General features: G+C 38.9%; 1 protein-coding gene across 3 annotated transcripts in view; it reads right to left on the bottom strand.

The window, feature by feature from the left end:
- The window catches only part of PPARGC1A (PPARG coactivator 1 alpha), a 466423-nt gene that overhangs the window by 105720 nt on the left and 337986 nt on the right, over positions 1 to 22717 (bottom strand). Inside the window, exon 1 of one of the 3 annotated variants that reach the window (XM_082389217.1) lies at positions 6634 to 12531. The exons of the other annotated variants lie outside the window; for them this stretch is intronic. Within the exon in view, the coding sequence (XP_082245343.1) occupies positions 6634 to 6651 (18 nt within the window). The 5' untranslated portion in view covers positions 6652 to 12531. Of the gene's footprint in view, positions 1 to 6633; positions 12532 to 22717 lie in introns of those variants that run through there. 3 annotated transcript variants of the gene reach the window in all.

The raw sequence follows: 22717 nt of genomic DNA, 5'->3' as shown, positions 1-22717 counted from the left end.
TCTCAAGTTGAAATTCATCAATTAAGTGAAACAAACATTCCATTCTAAAATACGATTATCCTTGGTAGGGTTAAGGGAATTTCAGTTATTTATACAAAAGCATCTATTTGTTAATCATATTTTTTATTCCCTTCTAGCATCTAATGGAGCTCAGAAGCACAAACCAAGAAAAAAAAAAAGTAAATGCTTTCAGAATGTTATGACTAAAGTATTGAGAAAATTTCTCAAGAAGGGATTGTTACTGACTAGGGAATAGGAAGGGGCAGTTCTAGAAGGAAGAAGGGAAGAGGTGCTGGAGATGTGGCTTCTACTGGAGACCACGGAAATTGACTGGATGGGGAAAATGCAGTCCACGTTTCAAACCAATGACTTGCAAGTGAACTTCTGGACCACAATCTGTTCCAAAACGGGGAGCCACCTGTGTAAATAGTGTCATGCTGCAGCCCTGTTCCTGGGCAAGAAGCTCATTCTGGGTTCTCCGAATGTCACATGAGACCTTGACCCACCTCCTTTCCCCTGGAAGGCTGACTATCTCCGCAGGAATGGAAGCTGTATTATGAGCCTCTTCGACTTAGCATCCTTGCAGTTTCATGGGTCTTTCCTGCAAATCACTCTTCCTACACTTGGGTGATCATTATTTTGACCATTAAGAATTCTCATGAGAAGATGGTTGACGGGGCTGGAACCAAGGCCAAGTTCATGAGTTATCAAGTGATTACATGAGGCTCAAGTCTTCCTGATAAGTAGAGTGACTTTGTGGATCTTGATTTAGCCCAAAAGAGAAGGACAAGGATGGTAGGAAGGACATGGATCCTGCAATTCAACTTTGGGCGGTTCACTTAATGATTCTGAGCCTCAGTTTCCTTATCTATCAACAGAGGTGGCCGGATTCAACTATATCTAAGATCCCTGTCAACTCTCAAACGCAATGCTGTATCTGCCTTGACAGACGCAGGCAACCTGGGAAGACTTCTCTGCATGCGGTGAATCCAAATGTTTCATTGTACAAAGGCACTAGAAATCAGGGAGGGTGTGCAGGAAAGGTATCCGGTGCTCAACTTTGCTGAAAAACCACACAGCTTCATCACTTTCATAGCAATATGGATATTTAACTTCCTAACCATTGCAGAAAAAGAATAGATGAGAACTGGTAAAACATAATACTTTCATGAATATTGGCTGTAAGAAGACCAGCTTCTACAGACCTGGATTTCTTACAAAGCCCAGGTCATTGCCCCAGAGAAACAGCAAGTTTTCATCTTGTTTATCATTAATTCTATTAAATGGTACAAGTCACGTAGAAGATCAAGTCCCTGCTTGCATGGTAAGGATGAAAAACACACAGCTGATATGATAGTGACTATTCACTTCTGCCTGCATATAGATGCAGTTTCACATACTAACATGTGATTTGCTTTTACAACAGGTAAGAAATGATGTTACCCAGAGAGAGAAGATAGAAAAGAGGATGGATCTGAAATTCAGGGTTTTGTAAATAGGAATAAGGTCTAGGGAAATACGAGCTTAGAGTAACGCTTTTGCCTCCTAATACCAGAGCACTCCCCCCGTTAAATAAAAAGCTCATGGTATTGGGTAAAAGAAGACCTTACCTTTTTTTTTTTTTGTAATTTGAGAAGGATCATCTGAGATACTACTTTAGGGTATGGAGGCAGAAAAGAAGGACAAATGCCTAACATGGGTTATCTTGGCATTATTAGCAAATATATTAAACCAATGCTGTATCACAAGATATATGGTTGATGCATCACTGGGAGTTATCGAGTTTTCCTGTTTAGCTGTGTTCTTTGTACATATGACCCTATTTATCAGGAGGAAGATCTGTGCTTCAGAGCCAAATAATATCACCAACTTAGAGACCTTCCTTTAGCGCTGAATGAATAGCTCAGCTGCAGCCACACAAGATTCCCTAATAGGACATTTGGAGAGGGAGCCCTGGTAACAATGGAGTAAGCAAAGTAAGACCAGGTGAATGATAAACCTCAGTAAGGACAAAGCCTTGACAGACCACCAGCTCAAACAGTGCAGGACACTCCAGCAGTACACTCTAGCAGGACAGATTTAACTTCCTGTTTTCTTGCACCCAGAAAAAAGAAACAACAAGAAAGCTAACATAAGAAAGCTTGATTTCTGGGCCTGTGAAACAGTCTCCAAAAGGCAGTTTACAAGTTTCCCTTTTCAACAGTCCAAAGGCTTGATTATTCTTTAAAGAGCCCAGGTTGTACTTTGCCCCAAGCAGATGATCAGAAAGGATTCTTTTCCTACCTCTTTTCAAAACAAAAATCTCTGACAACTCCTGAGGTGTAACTTCCTACCATCCATCTTAGTACATCCATTTCCATGTAGGGTACCTAAAAATAGGCCACACCTAACCTTTTGCACAGCCATACAAAGCTACTTAGTGGGAACTCCAACTATTCAATCTCCTGTGGGTATTTTCAGACTGTGCCCTTTTTGTCTTCCCTATTGTATTACCTTATGTTGAATATTGCGTAAAAACACAGAACAAGAGAGGTTTGCTGGGAGATACCTTACACTGCAACTGTTAAGGCTCCATATTTGAGCTTTGTGATTTTGTTTTAGACTGAATCAAATGAAACTGTGGTTAATAACGTTCTTAAAAAAGCAATTTAAATAATAATGTTCAATAAACTTATTAATTCCACTGACAATATTATGGTTGTTGAGGTTCTTACACTTCAAAAGTATAGCCAAGTACATCAATGAGAATGAATAAACTTCTAGTACACATCAAAATGTACATAATTTCCACAAACATAATGTGAAGCAAAAGAAGCCACACACACCAAAAAAGTACATACCTACTTACGCTAGTCATTATACAAATAAGTACAGAAACAGATATACCTAATTTATGCAGCCAGAAGTCAGGACAGAGGTTGCCTTTGGTAGTGGTTGGAGGCTGGAAGGGGCTCCCGAAAGCTAGTTATGGTTTATTTCTTGTTGGCAGTGCTAGTTCCATGGGTCTGTTCAGTTAGTAAAAGTTCATGGAACTGAACCCTTATGATATATGCACTTTTTGGTATTCATATCATATGTCAATAAAAAGTCTAAAAAGCATAGAGAAGAAAGAGAAAGAAGTCTTTCTATACTCCCAAGTTTTAAAGTTTGCTACCTTTCTGTTAAAAAAAAATATTCTGAATGTTCAATTTATCTCAAAAATCCAGAAATTACATAGACAATCAGAAGTGTAGTAGGAATCAAGGGACCCGATGTGTAGGTTTGTTTGTTGACCTTGGACAAAGCCATTTCACCTTTCTAGATCTATCTTCTATCAAAAGATGGGCTAGGATTAGATATCTCTGAATGTATTTCCTAAATGAGTGAAGTGAAGGAAACTTCCAACTCTATACCTTTAGCATTTTGCCCTTGGTTTAAAATTTGTTATTGAAGGGGGTCATTGACTTGGTGTGAAAACAATGGTCCCCTTCTGTGAGAACATAACCTTTGGGGTCAGTCAGCGCAGATGCGCCACTGGGTATCTACCTGTGTGATCCCAAGCAAGTTACCTAAACTATCAGACCTCTCATTCTTAGCTGTGAAAATGGCAACATAAATACCTACTTTACATGATTGGTGCTAGGGTTAAATGAGATGTATACAAGCCCAGTGCCTAGCATATAATAAGTACCCAGTAATGATACCTGTCATTCACATACCAATACTTAAAACTCTTTGAACATCAAACACCAGTAGAATAAATACATAGGTTTGCTTTTTGCCTGGCTTCCCCATCTAAAAAAAGTCCTAAAAGCAAAGCAGAGCAGACTTCCTTTTGAAGTCTTACATTAAGCCAACTCTCTATGAGTGTACACACAGAATCATCACCTAAGCTGTGGGGATGCCAAGTGCCTGTACCTGAGGAAGGGAAAACCAGCCTCATACCAGTCCTGACCTGTCTCTACCTCTAAAGAGACCGGAAGGAGCAAGTGCAGAGAACAGTTTTTGTTTCCATGTTGCTGTCCACAAAAGTGATCTGAGCCAAAAGTCTTTCAAGAGTTTCTCTGTTAAGAAACAAGACATCCATATGGTGCCTGAAAACTGACAAGATACCATGAGTTTGCAAATTCGAGAAGATCCGCCAAATAGCAAATCGTGTTTTAAAATGATGGTATCTATGGGGTAAAAGTGGAAAACAAAGCCGCAGGAGCAAAACAATTCAATATAAAGTCAATTTTGCCACCAGTGGTCCATTAACTAAATTGTCTTAGCATTCACACTTTTCTCGAATTTGTGATCAATCATACAATTACTTTTTAAATTGATAAAGTGACATAAAGGGTATGTGATGTTTTGTTTTAGATAGTTGAGGTATTTTTTTTATTTCAAGTAATTTTTCTGTGGAAGGATATCCATATACATTAAAAAACTGTGTTGGCATATATATTTAAAAAGTTGGCATATACATTAAAGTATATACATTGGCATATACATTAAAAAACTGTTGTCCAATGCAGCAGCCACTACCCACCTATGGCTACTGAGCATTTGAAATGTGTCTAGTCAAACTTGAGATGTGCTGTCAAGGCAAAATATACAGAGGATTTCAAAGTCTTAAGTGTGAAAAATTGAATGGAGGATATTAATAATTTATAGTGATGACATGTTGATATAATATTTTGGACATATTGGGAAAAATAAAAGATTTTATTAAAATTAAACTTACCTTTTCTAAATGTGGCTACTAGAAAATTCCAAATTATATATGTGATGTACATAATGTTCCTATTTGACAGTGGCGGCCTGAAGTTTTGCACTCACTCTCAAGTAAGTGATATCATAGATGCAAATAAAATGAAAGAATACAGAATCAGGGAATTTCAGAAGAAAAGGGGTATTAGAGCAGGGCCCCAGCAGTACACAACTCCAGGGCCATCACTCCCATCCCCGTCAGTGAACAGTGATCCTTGGACCTTTACCGTATTCTCGCACAGCCCTGTATTAAATGTTGTATAATCCACCTCCTTACATAATCAGGAAGTCCTTCTAGAATATCCCTGAGGCAACCCCATATTATCTTTTCAACACCTTCCAAACCTTTTCAAACATATACGTAATAACGCGATGGAAATTTATAAAGTGAGGTCTAACCGGTACTCCAGATTGGGAGCGGGGGGTGTGGATAGAAAATAGAGCTGATCATATTATAAAACTCAAACAGGCTGCAGGAGAAGGCCAGAGCAGCACAAAGTATGCAAGGTCTGAGGGATGAATATGCAAGGTTCTCAAGAAGACTGTTCCCTTCCTGGGGACTAGAGGCATTTTTCAGAGGGTAACATTCACTTGAATTACAAATGCACCCGCCTCTCTCTTCCAAGGGAGAAAAGCCCGTTGTTGCATCTATAATGTAGCTTTAGTTTTTGGTGCCAGAAATGATTCAGTAAACACAGTTATGTTATGGTACACTATTCGTATTCAGCACTCAAATTAATCTCAAGGCAGTGCTGGCATGAATTCAATTTGATGCCTGTGCTTAGGATTTCACATAGGTGCCTTCATCCAATTCTTCTTCGCAACTAAGAAAATCTTAATTCATGGTAATATGTTTATTTCTAGTTCAGTTCACATTAAGGAGTGCAGTACTTTACAGAAAACTAATTAATATCAATCATATATTATAACATTTTTAATGTTTCAGAGGAAAATCTTACACTAGGGGAAAGATTAGATGAACCGGGGGTCTTAGCCTATCCTATTACTCTATTTCTAGAATTTGAGAAAAAGGTACCAAACATCACTTAAAATATTAATTTAACTGAAGGTGTGCATCATGGGAAGTCTGGGAATTAAGAAACCTCGTTCTTATCCCTAATAGGACATCGATTTGATGTGGCCCAAGAATGTAATTTACACTCTCAGAAACTCTGTTTTCCACCTATTTTGTGTAACCACCATATAATTTGCAAGTTGGTAAAGACAGTCAAATTCAGATGTGTGACACTATTAAAATAATGAACTTCACTAATAGCATGCCTTCTGCAATTGTTGGTAACAATTCTATTTTTATGTAATGTTTGAGTAATGTTAATAGCATCATATTTTCTGGGATTGAACATATAGCCAGCTGGATAGTACAAGCGTGAGTCCTTGACTACGACAGAAATGGTGCCCCCTGGAGTTGTGCAATACAGTGGCCCTCCATTGCCTTAAGGAACTATGTTTAAAAGGCCTAATTCTCCCCTAGGTACAAAGGACTGGAGCAGTGGTTATACAACTCCTGAACATCTTAAAAAATAATAATAATAATTCAATAGATGCCTTGAAATTGCATGGTCATACTATCCAGCCTTTCCAAATCAGGCATTAGGCATTCATTCATTCTATAACAATTTCCCCACACTGACATGCTATAAGCAAAAAATAAAGTTAAATAAATAAATAAAAATTAAAAAGATAGGCACATCCTATTCTTTTTTTTTTTTTTTGCCTCTTTAACAATCTACACATAAAACCTCCAAATCTGAGATAGACAGATAGATATAGATAGATAGATATCTATATATGTATTTTTTAAATCCTGATAAGTAGAAAGAAAACAAAAGCCAAGACACCAGAAGGAGTCTGGGGGCAGAGATCATGCCTCCTGATACTCACATTCAGAATCGAGTCCATAAATGATAACCCCCAAGATGCGTGTCATTCATTTTACTGCAGTGTAAATACTTGCATGGCAAGTTGAGGGAACACTCACGATGGGGGCTCACACACACTACTTTTTAATTCACAAGGGCATGGTGACGTGGGAGGGCACCTCGGAGTCACTGCTCAATGAACTCCACAATAGGGCACAAATCTGAAACCCAATCTTAGCCTGATATGGACGTAAGAGCAAATATATACAGTATCATGTGCTTTCCAACAGCCCTGTGTCTCGAGGGAGCTCTCTGACATCAGCAGTTGAGACAGGTGGTTCCCTTTCCAACTGTGGAAAATAAAACCCCATTGCAGAGGCACTAAGTAAATATAGCTGTACTGTAATTTTTCTTTGGTGCACTCTCCCTGTGATTTCTGTCCTGTGATGATACTTTATCGAAGGAACCCATCCAGGGCATCCTTCCATGCTAAACACTGATTAAACATTGGCAAACGGGCTGAAATTGGCATTCAAGACACTGGTAGAGGATTCTGTTTTGCTGCCCTGGTTGGAGAGTTCTCCTCCTCTCGTTGTCAAGTGGCTGCCTAAACCTCTGCTGGAATATGTCCCTGTTACTAATACAGCCCAACAAAATGACAGACAAGAGTCAGACCATCTGAAAATCACATGCACAGAGCAGGTTAATACCAATCACATCCAGTTCAAGTCTGAGAACTCAAATCAGCTGAGATGTACTAAGCCCTTTGTGACCACAACTATTTGCTTTTGCATTTAAGAATTATTAGCAGAAGGGCACCCTGTAACTTGTGTATAAAATTACTTAATTCAATTTCTGTTTCCCTTTCTGAACATAGATACTTTTACACTCTGACAGCCGCTGGCTCTTGAAGCATTCTCCTTTTTGTTGTATCTCCTTAGAAACACAAATCTTGTTCCCTGGCAGCGGCGGCTCTAAGTGCTGTACCACATGCCCAAACTAGTTCTCCCTCGCAGCTTTAATTCACAGTAAGTGGCATGAAAGGAGGTCAACCCTTCTCGAAAAATACTCAGAGTTCTTTTCGACTTCAGAATCTATTTTGGAAAGCCACACTCCCTGGTACGTAAAGAGCAGCTTCCCATTTTGAAATTCTGGCTGTAACTACTGCCAACTTGACGGAATGGCCTCAAAAGGGCAAAAGCAGGGTGACAATCACAGTTTCAACTCTTGATCATCATTCTCTCAGGAAACTCCATGAGATAAGGAAGTCAGTAAACTGCCATCCCGTCTTTGCCCCCAAATAACCCTTTTATTTGAAAACTACTTATGGCGTGCATACATGTCTTAGCTTTGCTTTCCTGAGGTGTTTATTGAATGCTTAACTCAATCATGCCATCTTAATCCCAAAAGTTTCCATGGTAACCTACCACTGTAATAAACAAGTCTGAAGGATGGGAAATGAAGCACGGGGCTCCTTTCTCCCCCTCTCCTTCTTCAGCTTTCAAAGAACAGGGTCTTTTCTACTTCTAGAGAACGTTCTGCTTCTAACATTCATAGCCCATAACTCTTTGAGCTAGAGTCAAAATAGTAGCAATAAAAAAAAAATGATGACCAACATTTGGTGAATATTTGCTATTAATGCCAAGCACCGTGCTGAGGAGCTTTGTGGATTATCTCACTTAGTTCTCGGACTAACAGGAGAAGCAAGTACTATTATTATGTCAGTTCTAGGAATTGAATCTTAAAGTTTAAGTAACTTTTCTAAAGACAAAAAGCTGATATGTAGGAGACCTGGGGCCTGAAGTCAGTCTTGTCTGACTCCAGACATTCTGCAGACCGTGCAGAAAAATGGCATTTTTGCTTGTGCCCCAAAGTCACGTAACTTAGACATCTAGGAATCTCTCCACGAATCAGAAGGGAACCATAGCTTCCCATTCAGAATGAAAGTAAAAACGCCACACACATCTAGCTAAAACTGCCAGGGAAATTAAGAAAAGGCAGAACTCAAACAGGATCACAGCCAACACATGGCACCCTGCTCTGGTCAAAAGTAGCCACACCACAGGTCTCTTTGAATCTGATTTGGCAAATCATTTAAAAGAACATCCCTTTCTCTGTGGATCAACCTCTAAAGTTAACTTGGGATGTCTGATTCAGATCACTGACAGCAACCCCCAGAGAAAAAGGAGCCCTTATTATAATGCCACTCTTCTTCCGAAATGAAATTTAGACTCCTTTTGAAGATGGCAATTGCAAACGAAAGTCAGATTAGAACACATCTTAAGACCACATGGCAAACCACATTACAAAAGTGTTTTCCATGCCACAAACCTGTTCCTATACAAATCTATCCCATGAAGTACAAACAATATGCTTATCTCACTCTAGAACAGAACTCAGTAAATACACCTTAAGCTTGACTCTTAATACCAATAATTGAATAAACTCACAATTTTATAGCCTTTGCTTGGAGTGCAGCCAAATACAGAAAGGTAGCATGAGTCAGGGCCATTCAAAACTCATCATGGTACTAGTCTTCAGAAACGGGAGCTAAAAAATATGGTTTTCTAATCTCCTCTGATTTATGAAAAATAAATAAAACAAACTCCATTGAATGCATTTACCCCCGAAAAATGTAAGTTCGCAGAACTTGGCAGCTCTGGTCTTAAAACAATTATAACTAAGATCCAAAGTACCTGGGTCACCTGGTGGACTAGAGGGTCATCATTCAATGGGGCAGGTTCCAAAGTAAATAGCCCAGAATTCAAAGCCAGAATGAGACTGTGTCCTCTGATATGCTCACACCTCTTGGAGCCTAGAAGAACAAAGGCAAACAGGGATGGCCTATGGCCACTTGGGGAGGTAGGCATGTGTTATTAATTCTGAAATCCCCATGGCCACCGTCACCACCACGCCTAAAAAAAAAATCAAAACCACACTGATTATAACTGAGTAGGAATGAAAGTTGCATGTTTTGGTTTTGTAATATTTTGAGGTCTGGTCTGAATGTAATGATTTAAAAAGGAGAAACTCATTTTCTAAAAGAGCATTAAGCCAAGTTCACATTCATGATCCCTTTCTAGGCATGCACATTATACTGCTAAGAACAAACACTTTGAAGCAAAATCTAATTCCGATGGACGCAGAATACATTGGCTGTGAAGGCTGTGCCCTCAGCAAGGAGCACCAGACACAAACATGAGTACGAAGCCACTTCAGAACATTTCATCTCAATCACAAGAGCTGAACTACTTAATGTCTCTGTGCCTTCATTTTCCCATCTAGAAAATGGACATAATGCCTACCTCCCAGGCTTATCACAGGGATTCAACAGGAAAAGCTGAAGGGGTGTAAGTTAGGGGAGTACAAAATGAATGCCTCACCTACAGGGGGGAGCTACACAAATGCCCACTTCCCTCACTTTTCAAATTTCTCAGATCCAACTATTTCTCTGTCCTCTCACTCCTTCTTCTCCCTCCTTTCCTAAAGCATTTTAAAGTAAATTATATGCAATAAAGTTTTTGTACCTTTTAGTCCATGGAGTAGAGATTGAGATTTATGAATACACAAAGGTGTATAAGGACCAGGACTCATGCTTCCTTCTCTGGGGGTGCCTTGCCCACTTACTGAAGGGAGAGAAGAAATGACAACTCTGCTTGGAGGATAAAGTAAGTCCCAACTCAATGTATAAAAGAGGGGCATTTTTGGGACTTCCCTGGTGGCCCAGTGGCTAGGACTCCGCGTTCCCAGTGCAGGGGGCCTGGGTTCCATCCCTGGTCAGGGAACTGGATCCCACATGCTGCAGCTAGGAGTTCGCATGCCACAACTAAATTTCCTGCATACCGCAACGAAGATCCTGCATGCGGCAATGAGGATCCCGCGAGCCGCAACTAAGACCCAGAGCAGCCAAATAAATAAATAAATAATAAATAAATATTAAAAAAAAAAAAAGAGGCATTTTTAAAGATCAAAGATCCGTGTGAAAGAAAAATCTTGAAAACTTTTAAACGGAAAAAAAAATTTGATATTTGGATTTATCACTGATGCTTTAGTCATTGCCAGTTTGGGTAAATGTATGAGGAAAGAGATAGTACAAATTGCTACCAAATGTCACTTGCTTCAAAAGAACGAGTGACAGACAATGTCTACATTTTCCAACTCCAAGCATCTCTTTTGTTATTTATAGGCAAAATTATTAAGGACTAAATATGAAAAATCAAAATTTTGAAAATGCAGAAATAGGTGAAGTGCGGAAAATAAAAACAAGCAAACAAACAAACAAAAACAAGGAAAACCTGAAAGTAAGATTACTCGTATGCACCAAAGCTCTCTCCGAATATTTGCATCATAAAGCTACTGTAGAAATGCCCAGAGGTTAAAATAAGTAAAATAAATTAAACTGGTGGTATAGGAGAGAAGAAATGTATCCTCAGAATCTATATATTGTTTTTCTAAATATTATCAGTAACCATCACCACTTGAAAGGGGAAGAGGGAAGTGGAAAGAAAACACCTTACTGCTTGGAAAATTATCCACAAAGAATTCGTCTCCGCGATTCATGTCCACAGTCGTTATTTATAGTCTCAGACAGTAACTTGAGACTTGTTAAAGGGTGTGTGATGGACTTCCTTCTCCTCCACAGGAACTCTGCCTACTAAATACTAACTGTTCACAATCTTCCCACCTTGTAAAGGTAGATAAAGTCGATCCTAAAGGTTATAGTTAAAACTGAAAGTCCTTGCTCAAAGACTTGGGGTCAAAGGACAACGTCAGCGTCATGATGCCGAGGCAAACAGGAAGACACACATCACCAATCTCTCTACACCTAGCCAACTGTCTGGGAAAATACATATTTGCAAACATGTAGAATGCAAGATTAAAGGGGAAACAGCCAGCTGTTACAAGTCAACAGATCAGTAAATATCCACTACTATCCAAAAGATGGTCCAGCAACATGCCAGGTGCTTAACTTGTATAAGACTGTATAACCAGGTGCTTAACTTGTATAAGACTGTATAACTCTCTGCCCTGAAACCGCTTATAGTCCAAGAGTGAGTGGAAGGTCAGACTCACAATCAATTAATACACTCACATGTGAACAGAACAATAGCAAGTGTGTTGAGGGAGAAGAGACGGGGATCAGTTAGGGGCTTGAAAATAGATCTACTTCACCTTATAGACAGCCAGGCCCTGTGAAGACTTTAGAGGCTCCTGCCCCACATGTAATTCAAAATAAAAAGTAGACTCATTACTAAATTACATATGTATAGAGAAGCCCAATAGGGTTCTAACCTTTGTCAGAATAGCTGTTTCCAATGATCACCTTTTTAACCATTTTTTAAAATTGAAGTATAGTTAATTTACAATGTTGTGTTAGTTTCAGGTGTACAGCAAAGTGATTTCAGATTCTTTTCCATTATAGGTTATTACAAGATATCAAATATAGTTCCCTGTGCTGTACAGTAGGTCTTTGTTGTTTGTCTGTTTTATATATAGTAGTGTGTACCTGTTAATCCCAAACTCCTAATTTATCTTCCCCCTTCCACCTCCAACCTCCACTATCCCCTTTGGTAACCATAAGTTTGTTTTCTGTGTCTGTGAGTCTATTTCTATTTTGTAAATAAGTTCATTTATATCATTTCTTTAGATTCCGCATATAAGTGATACCATACAATATTTGCCTTTCTCTGTCTGACTTATTTCACTTAATATGATCATCTCTAGGCCCATCTATGTTGCTGCAAACGGCACTATTTCATTCTTTTAAACAAATGTAATAATCTTTCAAAGGAAAAATTTTGGTGCCCTTGCATGTGTGCCCTGCTTTGCTGAGTGCCCTACTCACTAGTTTAGTGTAGTATTGGGTAATCCTGTGTGCTTGCCAACATGCAAATAAAGGAAAACAGAGATGTGGTTTGCCAGGACCTTGCCCGTCCATTCGTGGGCGCTCCAATAAAAGTTCTGGGATCCCGAATAAATGATTGCAAGAGGCATACGTGGCCGGAAAAGAGCATGTGGATTCCTCTAGCTCTGGGATGGGGGGTACCTGCTGAGACCCCAGAAGGGTGAAAGGCAGAAGGAGGAAGGATAATGAAGGGGAGATTTAAAAGAAGGCTGACCTGAGGACAGAACCAGACTCTGATACCTCCTGACTCTTTGAAATGAGTCAAGATATTGATACTTAATCTCCCTGGGTCTCTATAAAATAAGGATGACACCACTGCCCTCATGGAGAATGTAAGGATCAGATACCTAAGTTGGTATCTGTAGATATTTGGTTAAATTTTAGTTTTCCCCAATACTAAGGGGACTAGAAAATAAAAAGTCCTGGTGACAAATGATAAATCATACAAGGTCCAGTGTTAACTGCTAAGGGAAATACAAAGAAATATGAAAGGCAGTGAGAGCCAAGATCTGGCTCTCAAGCAGGTGGTAGGATGCAGCTGCTTATGTGATATTATTGGAAATCAGTCTTTAACCCACAAAATTCTAGGAAGTAACTAGACCAGAGAGAGAAAATCGAAAGTAGTTTAAAACGGAAATAGGTGGTTTTCTTAAAAAAATAGAATTCAATATATAATGTCCATCATGTACCCACTACCATTCTAAGTGCTTTATACATATTATCTTATGAAATAGGAACTATTCTTATCCTTTTTTTTCAAATGGAGAAAGAGACACAAAAAGTTAAGTAACTTACCCCAGACTACACATCTAATAAATGGTAAGGTTGGAACTTGAACCTGGGCAGCCTGGTTCCAGGGTGTATGCCCTTAACCTCTACACTAAACTGCCTCCCTCTGCTGCCTGACAAAGTTTTTCATCTTTGCTAGCTAAAACTGTGTGATGCGCTACAGCTACATAGTTGAATTAGATCTGGCTGCTGGCCTCACAGAGCCCACACTTTAATAGGGATGATGGAATCTCTGAGTCTGGAGCAGCTGTACAAGAGGAATCTGTTGGACAAAGAACAGGGCAACCCAGGCTGCCTGGAAGAGAGTGGGGAAGGAGAAGCAGGCGTTATCAGGAGCCTTTCTCCCATCTTCCCTTCTTTGAAATCATTCTATGTGTGCCTAGCGCTGTGTGGGGCGCACCCAGTGGAAATCATTGCCTTTGTCCCCTTCTGACTATCAAGATAATATTTTCTTCTGATCTTACTCACAATTATGAATAAAATACAATCTATCCTCTCCCAAGGAGTTTATGATCTTGTGGGGATAGAGATGTGAACTTAAATAATTCTAATATGGGCTCACATGGTTTGCGGTGAAATCTTGAGATGACAGACATGATATACAATTAGAGACCTGATATAAATAATGACACCAACAAGTTCTGATAGTTACCTGATGATCTTCCTAACGGGCCATCAGTCTGACAAAATCTGCTGTTAACTGTTGATAAACTGGGATAAATGACCATGCATTTAACCAAGAAACACATGTTAAACTATAATTAATCAATGATTTTCCAATTGGACAAAAGATTGACAATGTCCACCGTGGACTAGAGAAATTATGATACATGAATACAAATTATTTCATCAAGAAATATATACTAAAATGCATATCAATGGATTCTGGAAAGCATCTATTTTTAAAGATATGCAATCCTAGGGGCTGTTCAGGAACTGCCTGTCCCCAAATGTACACAATCACAAACTGCATAATCACAAAACGGAAAGACTAAACCACAAAGAGGTCATCAGGATTCATTTGAAAAGATACCCAGTACGCAGAACTACTTTTTAAAGTAGAAAAATGTCTTAGAAAAGGTTTAAACAAAGAGAGGGAGAGAGAATTCCAGGTGAAGAGATGGCATTGTCAAAAGTGGGTTCTCGGTTGCTAGGCCAGGCTGAGAGGCAACATGGTACAGACAGAGCCTCACACCCTTGACTCTGACACTGACCTTGGCTCAGAGCCACATGGCCTGAGGAAAGGTTTGAAGGCTCCCTGTGCCTTCTGTAAAACTGGGCTCACTGTGCCTAGGCTCTTTAGGAGGATTCTATAAGGATCATAGAAGATAATAATCTGATTGTCTATGTGTCAACTCCGCTGGACTATGGTGCCTACTTGTTCAAACACTAATCTAGGTGTCGCTGTGAAGTTCTTTTGTAGATGTAACTAATATCTACAATCAGTTGACTTTAAATAAAGCAGATGACCCTCCATAATGTGGGTGGGCCTCATCCAATCAATTGAAAGCTATAAGACCAAAAACTGAGATTGCCCTAAGAAGAAGGAATTCTGCCTCAAGGCTGTAACCTAAAAAATCCTGCCTGAGTTTCCAGTCTGCTAGCCTGCCCAACAGATCTGTAGATTTTTGGCTTGCCAACCCTCCCAATCGTGTGTGCCAATTTCTTCAAATTCCTTTCTCTTTCCGTCCCCCTCCCCTTCCAATTTAATCAAGAAACACATGTTAAACTATAATTAGTCAATGACTAATAGTCAATGACTTCCCTTTCCCCCCACCCCCTATCTCTGTCTCTATCTCTCTCAACCTCTCTCTCCCCTCTGCCAAGTAGTAAATGAGCATATAGAATGTAGGCCCTTCAACAGTAGTAGACCAACTGGTGAAATGTCTAAAAGCTCAGGAATATAATTTTTAATGTAATTTCAAAAGTAAATTAGGCCTCTCAGAAGAGAGGAAATGCAAATAAAATGAAGCACAGAGATATTTAGAACACACTCTCCATGAAGACAAAGACAATGCCTTGTTCACAGTTATGTCCATAGGTCTAAAATGGTAACTAAACAACTTAAAAAACATGTGTTGAAAAGGAATGAATACTAGAATTCTATAGAAATGTACAGCAAGGTAGGATATTTTTTCCTATTGGTATCCACCCAAACTATTTTTCTTCTGAGCTAACAGAACATCATGGAGGAGGTATGTATTCAAGCATCCATCCTCATGTGCATCCGTTCATAAAGCATGCACTGAGACCCTGCCACATTCAATAGGCTGTGCTGGCCTTCAGACTGTGAGATAAAGAAGATGTCTTCCCTTTGGAGCACCACAGGCTGGTAAGTGAGCCGATGAATAAACAAGTATAATATATTAGTAGAATATATTGGAGTTAAGCAATGCAGGAGGTGCTGGGCAAGCTCACAGAATGGATACCAAACCTCTTCTGGAATTCATTCATTCATTCATTCATGTGTTCTTTCTTAAATGAATCTTTATTAAGGTGAACTCTGTGCCATACATTCTGCTATGCCCTGGGACTACTCAGATAGTATAATAAATAATATTAATAATGGGTAAATTATATTGAGCACTTACTGTATTTCAGGCATGTTCTAAGCCTTTTACTTTATTTACAGATTCTCCTTATACCAGTAGGGAATCAGGTATGTGTTTTCTATATCTTTCCTATAAGACAATCATATGGGCATAAATTCTCATATTCACTCTTCAAAGAGTTGTTGATCACCGACCATCTAGAAGGCACTCTGTTAAGCACCAATTTATGTGATTAACACCTAATCTCTGCCTTAAATTTAGTGGAAGAGTCTGACATATCCACAAACGACTACAATATCAGGCTATGTGACACCCACAGTCTTGCAAAGGCCTTGTCATAAGCATAAAGATGCCACCTCCAAAACTTCACAAAAACTTGGGAATATGATTATGAACACAACCAATAGAGATGTGTTGAGAGTGGGTTTTTTTTGCTTTTTTTTAATTGAAGTATAGTTGGTTTACAATGTTGTGTTATTTTCAGGTATACAGCAAAGTGATTCAATTATACATGTATCTATTTCTTGTCATATTCTTTTTCATTATAGGTTATTACAAGATATTGAATATAGTTCCCTGTGCTATACAGTAGGTCCTTGCTGTTTATCTACTTTACTTAAAGTACTGTGTATCGGTTAATCCCAAACACCTTGTTGTTTTATCCTATCCTTAAGCCAGAAAAATAACCAAAGAGAGATATTGTTAACTTGCATGATAGATCTTCAAAATTATATTTAAAAACAAAACTCTCTCTTTTTTGTGACTAAGGACTAGTTACCACGTTAACTGCAGGTCAACATGGCCTGAACCAAACATAGACGCCTGGGATGTCAGTCAACACCAGTGTTTTCAGTCACCTTCCAGGCACTAATGTTAACATAAAGTCTTGTTTCTCAAGATCGCGAAGTTAAAGGTGTGAGCATAACAACAGAAGATGTTGACATAAATATCTTGCATTATTGATAAACAGCTTGAATTTGTCATCAATTAACACCAGCTATAGATTGCAACAGTTTCTAAATGAAGCCTTGTAAATAACTGTAGTTTTAATTACTCTAGGAAACTACAATATCCATCAGCATCCACAACTCCTGCCAAGTATCACCATGGTCCTAGGAAGTTTCACAGTCACTTAAAAAGGTTATAGTAATGAAAGAGGAAAGATTTTTGTATCTCAAAAGAAAAGACCAATTCTATCCAAGAAACACAAGTCTAAACCTTCTTGGAAAGAGAGAGAGAGATAGAGATAGAGACAGAGTCAGAGAGAAAGAGAGAGAGAGAGAGAGAGAGGGAGAGAGGGTCATGAGCATTGGGGAGAAAGCAATAAAAGCAATAAATGAAGAGTCCCCAGTCAAGTCAGAGATAAGATTATTCAACAGTCAATATGAGAAAAAAGAAGGGGAGATTCCTTTGAACTCAAGGAAAATGGGCTGTTTGCTTTCTCTTGTACTTTTCATTGACTCTATTCATTTCTTTGATATTTAAAATGTATATCCTATCTATTTCTAAAAATGGGATTCTGGATTACATATGAAGTTAGACACATAAAACAAGACTATAAAAATGAAAACCAGATCAAATCAGGTTAAGAGGAGCCAGGAATTAAACATTAGGTATATACTTGGAATGCACTACTTTTTTTGTAACTGAGTTCTGAATTTACTTCTGAGTTTCCTGGCCATTTGCACAAAAATCAAAAAGTGTTGGGATAGATAAACGTTCATTATTCAACAAAAGGAAACAGGACTTCCCTGACCTCTCTAGTACAATTGTAACCTCACCCCTACTCCCATTGCCCACCCATTACTATCCCTATTCCTTCCATATTTTTCTTCATAGCATTTATCAATTTTCTAAACTTTGTATCTTTTGCTTATTTTCTGTCCCCTTCCACTAGAATGTAAGGTTCATGAGGACAGGAGTTTTTTGTTCACTATTTTATCTCAGTTCCTAGAACAGTGCCTGGCACATAGTAGATTATATATGTATAAATGTTGTCATGTAGCCAAGAGTGATTTTTTTCTCAATACCGAATTCCAGCAGAAATGTATCATGAGGTCCCCTAAATAAATTATACCAGGCTATGAGGCCACGTTGGGATGGGGAGATAATGGGCTGACAATCCACGGCAAGCATAAAATGAGGCACATGCAAACGTGCAGTGACAAGGGAACAGAATTTGGAGCCAGGAGAGCTAATTTCAGCTACCAAGGCTACCTCCTCCCACCCTGCACCTTCTATCAGGCAGCACAGCATCATTGTGAAACACGTGGACTCTGGAGTCAAGCAAACTGGCTTGAAATCCTGGCTCTATAAGCTTATAAGCTGTGTGACCTTTGACAATTTACTTAACCTCTCTGTGCCTCAATTTCTTCATCTGTAAAATATAGATAATAATAGGACCTACCTCAAAAGATTTCTGTGATAATTAAATGAGTTTATATGTGTAAATCAATCAGAATATTGCCTGACACGGTAAAACTAAGTACTGGCAGTTAATTTGAACTTGTGCCCCTCATTTGTAAAGCATGGATAACAACTACCCTTGGAGTGGTCATAAGGATCAAGTGACCTTAATATATGGTAATGTGCTTAAGTTTTTTAATGGATGACTTATTTTTTATTTTCATGAGTGTAGCACATGTTCATCATAAGTTTTTCAGAAAACGCAGAAAGATGGAAAGGAGACAGTAAAAGTCTTCTATATCCCAGTAAACAGTGACAACCACTATTAGCATTTTCTTGTATAAATTTCCAGATTGCTTTCAATGCTGTATCTACATACAAATATAGATGTCTGTGAAAATATAATTTTTAAACAGCATTAGACACGTACAATAGACCTGCTTTTCTAAAACTTATCATGGGTGTTATCTCATATCAGCAAATAAAGATCTACATCGTTCTGTATAACAGCTGCCTAGTATTCCATTGTATGAAAGTGCCTTGATTTATTTAGCCAACACTCCATTCACAGACAGTTAGGTTGTTTCCACTTTGTGAAAGTGCTTGGTAAACTACAAAGTAATATACAAATGTTAGCTATCATTATCATTATTTTTAAAATAAATATCTAGACATCACCATTAAACTTTTGAAAGGTCTTTTTTTTCACTATTTCTTTAACCCCCTGGAAATGATGCTTTGATCAAATTGTATTCACACCATCATTCAAAAAAGCATGGCATTTAGGGATCCTATGTCTGAACAGGAAAATCAACAACTACTAAATCAGAAGTAGGGGAAGACGTTAGGGAATGAATGTCTCGAAGAGCCCACTTCTCAGTACGAAGCCTGTGTCCTTTCCTGGCACGTGCCACCTCACTCTCCTTTGCTCATAGACTGACACTGCTCACTGATTGCCACCCTTTTCAGAATCTTCCCATGGCTTCAGAATCTTTTTTGATAATGAATTCCAAGTAAACATTATGAAACAACTGGAACAGGCAAGAGAGATGAAATATATTTGCTCACCCCAAGTTGAGGATATAAGGTGATATCTACCGGCACTTACTGCGTAGCTACAACTTATAGTACCCATGTGGTAAATGGCAGATTTTGTAGCTATGTTAATTTACATCGTCGCCCCTCCTATATTCTGAGTTCCTTGAGATTAGAAACTATGTCCTGTCCTTCTATGTAGTCTCACCTTTGCCTAAAAGAACGCCTCATAAGAGTAGATGCTTAATAAATGTTGTTCACTTGTGGGTGAGCAGTTGAAATAATGTCTGAAGTCCTTGATCTCATGTATTTTACAATCTCATTGATTAATAACTGAAATTAAAATAAAAGTGCCAATGTATTCTCTGAAAATAAAACCTGCCAAATTATTCCTGGTAGAGTGGAGTTGGATAGGGCATCCAAATGCATGAAAACAAGTAATTTAGAATTGCTACTCTTTTTTTACAATAAATTTTTTCCATTAATTAATGTTGTGACTTAGAGCAAATGTGCATGGCAGGAAACAGAGGGTCGTGCTTACACCAATTTTACAGAAGAAAGTGGCTGTGCATTGAGATATATTGTGAAGATTCTACTTCCTAACTCAGGTCCCAGCATGAGTTGGATGGATTCAGCTCATAAAATTCTGGCCTTTCACCTCTTCAAGGCTACAGTTAACTTCGCTGTGAGTTTCATTCATTCAACAAATATTTACTGCATGCCCAATATATACGAGGCACTGCAGTAAGCTCTAGATTTGGAAAGGTCCAACATGACAAAAAATGATTTAAATTCAAACAGATTATACGTAAACATTCCATGTCCCTTAACAATGAATGGGGTCATCATGACAAGTATTATTCATGACTGTCAAAGACAGGGCTTGTATGTTTTTATCTCCTAATATTAAAATAGGAACTCATCACTCTAACCAGGAAGATATTTCTATCCTAACGTGGAAATTAACAAATAGATTTCATTGTCTCCTCCCTATTTCATAATGGCTACCAGAAATTCACTGCTTAAAAAAATTCAACCATGTCTAAGCATTGGGAAAATTTCTACGATCAATGAGTAATGTCTGCCATGAATAAAGAGTGGGGCAAGCGGCCTGTGTGTCAAGTACTTGCCATTCCTATTCCATATATATCATGCTGACCCTGCTCCTCTGTTCTGGGCTGTTCTCTCTGGATAACTATTCTATTGGTTCTTTGTGAGTTATTTGAGGACTCATCTATTCCATAAACCATGACCCAACATGGTTAATATTGAGTGCTGCCCCCATCCACACTGCACCATCTAGCACTTGATTCTATGCCGAGCTTCACCCTTCTCCAGTTTCTTCATTTGAATATATCTAATTTTTATCTAAAATCATAAAGCTCCCTGAGAGCAGCAACCTTTTATCTTCATTCTCTGTTGCCCCTACAGCACTAAGCACCCTGCTGGCTATGTCGAAAGTACTCAATTATTTTTTTGTATGGTTGCATGGGGAAAGGATCAGTCTCAGAGCCCTAAAAACCTGGCTTCCTATACTAATTCTCCCCTTACCATATACAAGACTCTGTATAAATTTATGTAACTATTGTAAGCCTCAGTTTTTCCATCCCTAAAATAGAGCGGCGGCAAGAGAAAATCTCTAACTTTCCAAATCACCCTAGCATTCAAGGATTCTACGTATTTTAGAGGATATTTTGCTTGAAGGAAAACTTTTGCTGTTTGAAATATCTCTTTTCATCTAAGAAAGGAAGAGATTTTTTTTCTTTGAAAAAGAAGTGAATTGTGAATCCTCTTGAGAGGCAGCTCAGCCTTCACTTGCTCTCTATTCTAACTTCCCAATAAATGAATGGTGATTTTCTCTTCTTGCTTCAGCCCTTAAGAAAAGTCCACCCTCTTACTAATAGAAAATAGGATTTGAGTGATGGCTTTTATACTAATTGGTCAGGAGCTTAGATAAAATATTGTTATTGACAGAATGTTCTCTTTTTTCATGCACTGATAAAGTGGCTTAGCAGAGCGAATAGAGAGTAAATGCAGGACAAAGAAAAAGTACCCGAGATTTGAGTCAGATTGGAAGAATCAAGTCAGCACTGTAAAGTGCTTGCTAATAAGAGACCCTGATAAGAGGATGTAACAGAAGCCAACGTATTCAACAAGACAATGGAAACAGGAACGCGAGAATCACCAGTGGTGGGTGAGAGGTTAAGAGCGAAGATCCAGAAGTCTGACTTGTTCTCTTTGACCCTTGAGGTCCACATAGGATCAAATGTAAATGAAATCATTCTGAGACTATCATTTTTAACTCAGCCAGAAGAGTGGTATGCATAAAGAAATCCCATCGCAATCTGTCAAAAACTATCTATTGATTTTAAAAGATAAAACATAAAATGTTCAAAGCAGCATTGTAAGTGTAATGGAATGGGTTAAGATCAAGGGCAGAGAAGCTTCTACTGGTGGGACTGTATTCTCCTGTGGCAGGTGATGAACTACCTCAGTAATCTCTCAGGTCTTTTACCTAGAAAGGCACCGCTGGCTACTATGACTTGATCTATCTAAATTTTAGAAGATGAAAATGGAACCAAGGTTAATATCAATGTTAATCGTCATAATGGTAATTTGTTTATACTGTGGTCAAGACTTTAATTTGCCATCCCTTAACACTAAACTACAAAATGCAGAAAACACTACTCAGCCAGCAGCTTGGCAGTGCACTAAGGAAATAGAAGCCATGAGAGAGCAAGCAGTGCCCCCTGCCCCCGGGGAATTTGATTCAGGCATAAATACCATAATCCTTTCATTTTAAGTAGTGCTTGGACAAACCAAATCTTCATTTTCCCCCAAACCCTAAACTTGTCTATGAAGAATGCTGCAATCATTCTTCTAATCTTTTCCTCTTACACCCCAACTTTCCTCTTCCCATCTCCCCAGTCGCAACCTTCCCTCAACTTCAGAAATGGGAACGTTGGGGCAAGTTTGGCTGGAATTCTTTTATGTAGTCTCTGTATCCTACAACTTGGCCTCGAGAATCCTCCTTCTTGCTTGCCCTGCAATTGAAATGACCAGAGCCAGACCAGACTCAGGTTCCTGTTTGGAAAAAATAAAGAGGTTCCTCCCCGTTCTTCAGACCAGTCCCAGCAACGGGGCGCCTGTCCCAGGCAGAACTCACGCTCTGCTGAGGATTCACCAGCTCCACCACCCAGCCCGGGCCTGCCCACCAAGTAAACAGCCAGGAAAGCACAGCCCGGAGAACTAGGGGTTCATCTATAAAAGGAATGCCACCCACCACATCCCTCCTACCCTGCGTCTCAAAGGGGAGAGAGTGGGGTACTCCACTTTGAGCTTCGGGCAAAGGAACAATTCCTGTCTCCCACTCATCACATTCTTCCGAGGAATGGGGCTGACTTTGATTCATCAGATTA

This window comes from Balaenoptera borealis (genome assembly GCF_965194805.1).
Source record: "Balaenoptera borealis genome assembly, chromosome: 4".
NCBI classification, from domain to species: domain Eukaryota; kingdom Metazoa; phylum Chordata; class Mammalia; order Artiodactyla; family Balaenopteridae; genus Balaenoptera; species Balaenoptera borealis.
Note: the sequence above shows the minus strand (reverse complement) of the source record. Positions and strands in the feature narration are given on the sequence as shown.